This window comes from Pinus tabuliformis, chromosome 6 (assembly GCF_031772625.1).
Source record: "Pinus tabuliformis cultivar Carrire ecotype Pingquan chromosome 6, CPIR1, whole genome shotgun sequence".
Lineage (NCBI taxonomy): Eukaryota > Viridiplantae > Streptophyta > Pinopsida > Pinales > Pinaceae > Pinus > Pinus tabuliformis.
In genome coordinates this window covers 1,601,207,237-1,601,213,520 of record NC_142292.1, presented here as the reverse complement: position 1 = coordinate 1,601,213,520, position 6,284 = coordinate 1,601,207,237, and the positions used below count along the sequence as shown (strand labels likewise).

General features: G+C 37.3%; 1 protein-coding gene across 1 annotated transcript; it reads left to right on the top strand.

Annotated features, from left to right (window-relative positions):
* The first annotated feature begins 4,549 nt into the window (after positions 1-4,549).
* On the top strand, positions 4,550-5,074 carry LOC149264976 (RING-H2 finger protein ATL64-like). The gene has a single exon (XM_089401393.1). It carries the CDS (start codon positions 4,550-4,552, stop codon positions 5,072-5,074), a length of 525 nt encoding a protein of 174 aa, XP_089257519.1.
* Positions 5,075-6,284: the final 1,210 nt, after the last annotated feature.

Below are 6,284 nucleotides of genomic sequence, written 5' to 3'. Positions count from 1 at the left end.
TTTCATATACAAAGTCCATTACAGTCCTTGACAGGCTACGAACTGGCAGAACAAGAAAACAAGCACACGAGAGGTGGAACCGACCAGCACCAACCACGGGTTCAATGCCCAGACAAACACCGTTACCAGGTAAGCAAACAAAACTGACAGTGAACGAGTTCTCTTTCCGCATATATTTGTAACATTTCAACTCAGCATAAACATCCATAGAACAGTCCATCTCAGCATACCCAAACAGCGTTAACGTAGTTCCAAACCCTACCTAGTTTACGGGCCAAGGGTTTGACAAAATCTAAAAACCCAAACCACGGCTAGGACCATACATCTCAGTGGCTATTAACCAGAACAAATGACCAATATAAGAACCTAATACAGACACGATAAGAGCAAGACTACCCGTGAAGAGTCCAGAACAGTCGGACACCGTTGCCATCGAACTAGTATACGGCTTCACTTGTAAAAGAAACGAAGGGTGGGGAGTTAGTTTTCCATCCCTTGAATGAAAGCCGGAACCATAGAGACTGAGAACAAAAACAGAGAACAAAAAAAAAGAAGGTAGGCGTACCTGTAGGTGAGCCATGACAGTAAGCAAGAAAACCTCGAACCAGAGAGCCTGCTCACAAAGGGGCCGAGCCATTAGAACCTGTAAAAATTGTGGTGAAGAAACTCCAGCAGGGAACGGAAGCATACCTTCTAAAAATAGCTGAGAGCCGAAGAGGAAAGGTCACGGAATCCATCAACCTTGGAGACTGTCAAACCGAAAGCGAACCCGAGTGCCATTAATCCATAACGATCCAACAACCATGGACTGTTGAGGAAGACAAGACCAAACAGCGCTAAGGAAAACGACAAGCATTGGAGAGCGCCTACAGCAGAGAGAGAGACAAGCATATAACGAACAGAGACAACTTACCGAGGAGATACCAAATCGTTGCGCAAACAAACCGAAACAGGAGCGAAAGAGCGCAGTCGAGCACTAGCCATACCGCAACAGAACAAGCTGGAACCGCATAGGGTTTCACCACAGGCCGAACAACAACCAGCAAAAGCAAAAAAAACGCAGAGACTGCAGAGCCAACCACCGGGAAACAATAATAGACCCAAAGGCGCGAACAGGGTGAAAACCAAAGCGGGGATTTACCAGGATCCCGAGGAGGACAGATGTCCACCAAATAAACTGTGCCGGTACATGCAAGTTGATTGCATATCAAACCACAATTAACTCCAATCAAACGTATACTGTCAGTTCATAAGGTAGATTACACATCAGCTAAGGTGAGGCGGGACCACGTGGGTTGGCCCCATCATAAAGTGTTTGCTTAATTCATCAGGAATTAATTTCACATTAATGGTAATAGTTTTGCTTCTATCACTCAAGCTTTTATTATATAAAGTGTTTGCTTAATTAATCAGGATTAATTTCACTCTGATTTCATTATTATTGCTTTGCTAAGTGCTTCGGAGGTGGTTTTTCTGATTTCATATTTAAGGTTTGTCCATATGTTTCTGTTTCTAACCTTCTATCATAACAGACAACTAGAAGATGTGTCAAACATTCGAAAATCCGGAGTCTTTTGCGGTAAATAGTATCATCTTTCTATTTCGAAAAGAGTTATTATTGAAAATATGCATTATTAACCTTTGCAAGCCTTACTATGAATGGAAAATCTCTTTTATTCTGAAATTTGGTGGTTTTATTTGAAGTTTTATGAGTCAGCTCGTGAGTTTTTCCAGATCACTAGTCAATCTTCACTCTTTGGCGAGTTGAGCCTAGTAACTTTACTCTTGATAATGAAACTACATTTTTGAACCCATACCTTTTGTGTTATCAGGCACCAGCACCCTGTACAAATGTCTTCAAAGGATTTTATGGGATTCTGTGAAAATAATGAACGTTCATTTTGTTGTATGTGTACAGCTATGTGTCAAGCCTATGAATGTAAGTTGTAGATGCCGTCCTCAATAAAATTAAAAGATAAGATATTAGATTGTAGTCGTTTGAGTTCTAAACATCATTTCTTGTTGCAGCATTTTACGAACCCTGTATACTCACACTTAGGAGTGCCCACATTTTACGAAACCTGTATCCTCACACTCAGGAGTGCCCATGGTCTTATGAAAAACTTCACCGTTATTCCAGATATCCTCCATTGCATTTTTTTTCTTTTGAATTGATTCCCTAATACTTGTATTTATTAGTCTCTTTTAGCTTCGATGTTCTCTTGCCAATGTCAACAGAGGAATCCATCTGCAAGATATAAAGTTGTTATCTGAGAATTTTCAGCGTAACTTCTTCAGTTTTGCCAGGGTGTGACAACCTGAAATTGTTCACCCATATCCATAGACATCTATAGACATCAGACCAGATATGTTCTGAATTTGAAAAAACATTTTCAAAAATAATAATAAAGTTGTATTTGTATTCATATTATTTTCTACTTTGTAGATTATAAGGTTCATATAAAAAACTATTTTTAATATAAAAGTTAGTAATTTTATTTCTTTATGATGGAAAGAAATATGTTAATATTTGCATTTTACGAAGAAAAAAAAGTATTTCTGATTTTTACATCATATCTGATTCCTGAAATAAATAATTATAAAAACCAAACATACCATTTTTTATGATCTCAGTTAGTTAATAATTGACATATTTTACACCTTCCCCAATCTAGAAAATGTTTTGTTCTGAGGATGAAGGTAATCACTTTAACTTTGATATTATTTTTGCTTCTATGGAACTAGACAAGTGACATATTTTTCTTCTTCTGAAAATCACTGCTTTCAATAATAAAATTACATATCTAAATACAAAGAAATTATTATAAAAAATATTACATATATAAATACAAATAAATTTAACCGTTTCTAAAATATTCAAAACCTAAAATCGAGTGTATTAAAAAATAATCACTGTTATCGAATTTACATTAACATAAATTTAAAATTCCAACCTTCTTCGAGTGATCGACTTGTGCATTATGTTTCATCTTACCGTCGTCGTCCCATCTTGGATGAAACGAAAAGTCCTGCATGATATCATTCAACTATTCACTGATTAGATTTTTCTATTTGATACTTGGTGTAACTATCGTTAAAAAAGCAAAACAATCCACAGCGCCTGTAAAATATTATCCGGAAAAGACTTTTTCAAGCACCGTTATGATAGTATGATCGTCCTGCGCAGCACCCACATGAATTGATGTCAGCTAGCTTCTTTTCCGAAAGCACGAGAAATGGTGCACAAATCAAAAAAAGGCTTCATTTGTGCTTGAGGGAAGCCATTCGCTTACCGCAGGGACTACCGGCTACATATGACCGAAGCCAGCGAATGAACAGATTTTTACAGCATAGCCATTACAAATATCACCATAGCGAGAGGCCTCAACGAAACACCTCCACAGAAATCGAACCTGGCTGGGAGGTGCGAAAGTCATCCGCCCCAGCCATCAAATCACACATGTCACGTGCGAATGCTAACAAAAACATGTAACATGTTATATATGCTCTTGTTATTTAAAACATCCTTACGGCATTTTCGTTGATTCCGATTAATAATTTAAAAACCAAGCAACTTGTCACATTGGACAATTTTCACAATCTCCTTACTTGTTTTCACAGATTTAAAAAATATATATTAATGGTCGCTGATAATTTTTAATGATATTTGAAATTGACTCAATATTTTTGTGTAAAATTAATGGTTCACAATTCACCTTTCAAATTAACTTGTAATCTATCAAATTAACCGTTGAGTTTTTCTGATAAGCCTACCTTTAATTTGCTCTTCAAATTCGGATCTCGAATATCTTTCTTTTTCTTAATTATCAAGCATATCTTCTTTACTCAAATTCCATATCTGAACTCCTATATTTTATATTTCATATATATATATATACAAGTATTATATCAGGTTTAAAAGATGTATTAAAAATATATATAGAAAAACTGACAAATCTAACCCATTGTTAGGGCCACATCCTAATACCATTCATCTAAATAAATAAAAACATGAAACAAAACATAATTTCCAGTACCCTTATCAACATAGCCAACAGATAATAGATGGTCACAAGCACCCATCTACAAGTCCAGCATTATGGAGGGATGAAAGAAAGGAGGAGCAAACCGGCCCTCCATAACAAGAACACAGATGAGACGATCGTCCAACCGCATAAGCCAAACAAATAGATTTTTGCACCATCCCACCTTTAACATGGATGAGCCAACAAATAAAAATGGGACATTTAATCTATCAATTTATAATATGATAATTTTTTACCACAAAAATTTGAACCAATAAGCTTCAGATGTCTGAGATTTTGGACTCATTTCAATTATTGAGGCAACTCTTCTCAATTGCCGTACTCCAAGTCACATAATTTAAATAATGCAATTCCACTTAATACGATCACCTAACCTAACCGATCACGTGACTGACCAAACGGCCGGGAGTCCACACGATTGATTGTGATAAAGCGGCTCGACAGCCACATCTCAGAGCTCCTCCCCAGAATTTTTAAGTGGCAAACCTCAACCCACTCACACCATGCATTCCCTCTCTCTCCGCTTTTGGGACGATGCACGCAGCAGCTCCTCAGTCCGCGGTGTTCCTACGCTGCTGCTCGTCCTTGTTTTTGTATTGGCGTCGGCCAGGCGTTTTGTCAATTGGCTTCTCGCCCCTCTTCGTAATTTTGGGATTTTGGAAGAAGCCTCCCATCAATATCCTGAGGAACCCCTCACTCTTTGGCCCCTCGCCCCTCTGAACGCTACGACTACTCATCATTCTTCTGTTGGTCATAATTCCCGCCTCATCTTCTCTACTGTTTCGTCCCCCGGTGACATCCCTATACACATTCTCCGTGAGAAACTACCGGCCGTCACTGAATACGGCAGTTTAGGAGCACATGGCCACGAAGATATTACATGTGCTGTTTGTCTCACTGATTTCCAGGCGACTGATCGAATCCGTCGGGTTGCTAAATGTGGGCATGTTTTTCATATGGAATGTTTGGACAAGTGGATCGGTTATCAGAGGTGCACTTGTCCTCTCTGCAGATCTCCCACATTCTAAACACAGCACGTTTGGAGATGCTCTATCATCAACAATATGAAGTCTGGTTTTCTGGTAATTGTTACTGTAACTCTATCGTGCTGGTCAAATCAAATGAAACAAGAAACCCCATTGTGAAAAGGCTTGGCGTAGATTTAAGAACATTTTAGGTTGGATCTAGACAGTCTTTTCGGTTGTAGTTTTTCATTATTCAGTGAATCACTTTACAATTTTGTAGGTAATTTGATTATTTATATTTAGTTTCTTTGTTTTCATAAAATATCGGACTTTCACTCACCCTTGAGCGTTATTATTTTCATATAACCATCAATGGTGTAGTCTACATAAGAATTGATTTCATGGACCATTTTCAGTAGAAAGCCGCCATTAGTTTTTTGAGGATTCTCATAATGAATTTGTTCTTTGATATTGCTTTACTTTTTACTTTAAATTTGTGCCTTGAATTTAATGTTTACTATAAAAAGTACAATGAGTAAATTTTATTTTTCTATAATTTGAATACCTAATATTTTTTACTTCTTATTGCCATCTCAGATCATTGTTAATTACATAATTTATAAGATGATTTATGATCCTTTCTTCAAACAGCTAAGTTTTTTCCGTTCCGTATGCTTTCCAAAACTTTTTATTGCATTCTCTGTCTCAGAGTTGAGGACGTTGTCCAATCTAGAATTCGAAGACAACAGTCACCATGCATGAACAAATAACTATGAACATAATTTCAGCATTAAATTTTAAAATTTTTCCAATAACCCATAATATTAAAATTCTCCCAAAGTGTCATGTACCATATTATTAAAGTCGGGATCCTGCAGTAATGTTCTATTGAATTTGGAAGGGAGTCCCAAATGGGTTACTCTTTCTCTCCATTGTAGAGTGATGGGTCTATGATCAGATATAAAGTTACTGATGGTATTTACTCGGACATCTCCCAATCGATCCATTAATTGTTCATGTATTAAGAATCAATCCAGTCTTTTTGCCACATATGCAGAGCTCGAGCGACCATTGTCCCATGTGGGAGAGATTTTGTAGGGGCAGATATCTACAAAATTGTTCATGATAGTGGCATTTTGGATTTTTCGTGCCAGAGGGTCAGTTTTCCTGAAACAACCCCAAGTTTCATCCAAGTTGATTGTGCAATTTAGATCCCCTACGATAATGAGGGTTTGTAGTTCCATTATGTAAGATGATATGAATATGTCCCAGA

Coding starts and splice junctions, on each gene's coding strand:
- LOC149264976 (XM_089401393.1), top strand. CDS start 4,550: ATGCATTCCCTCTCTCTCCGCTTTTGGGACGATGCACGCAGCAGCTCC.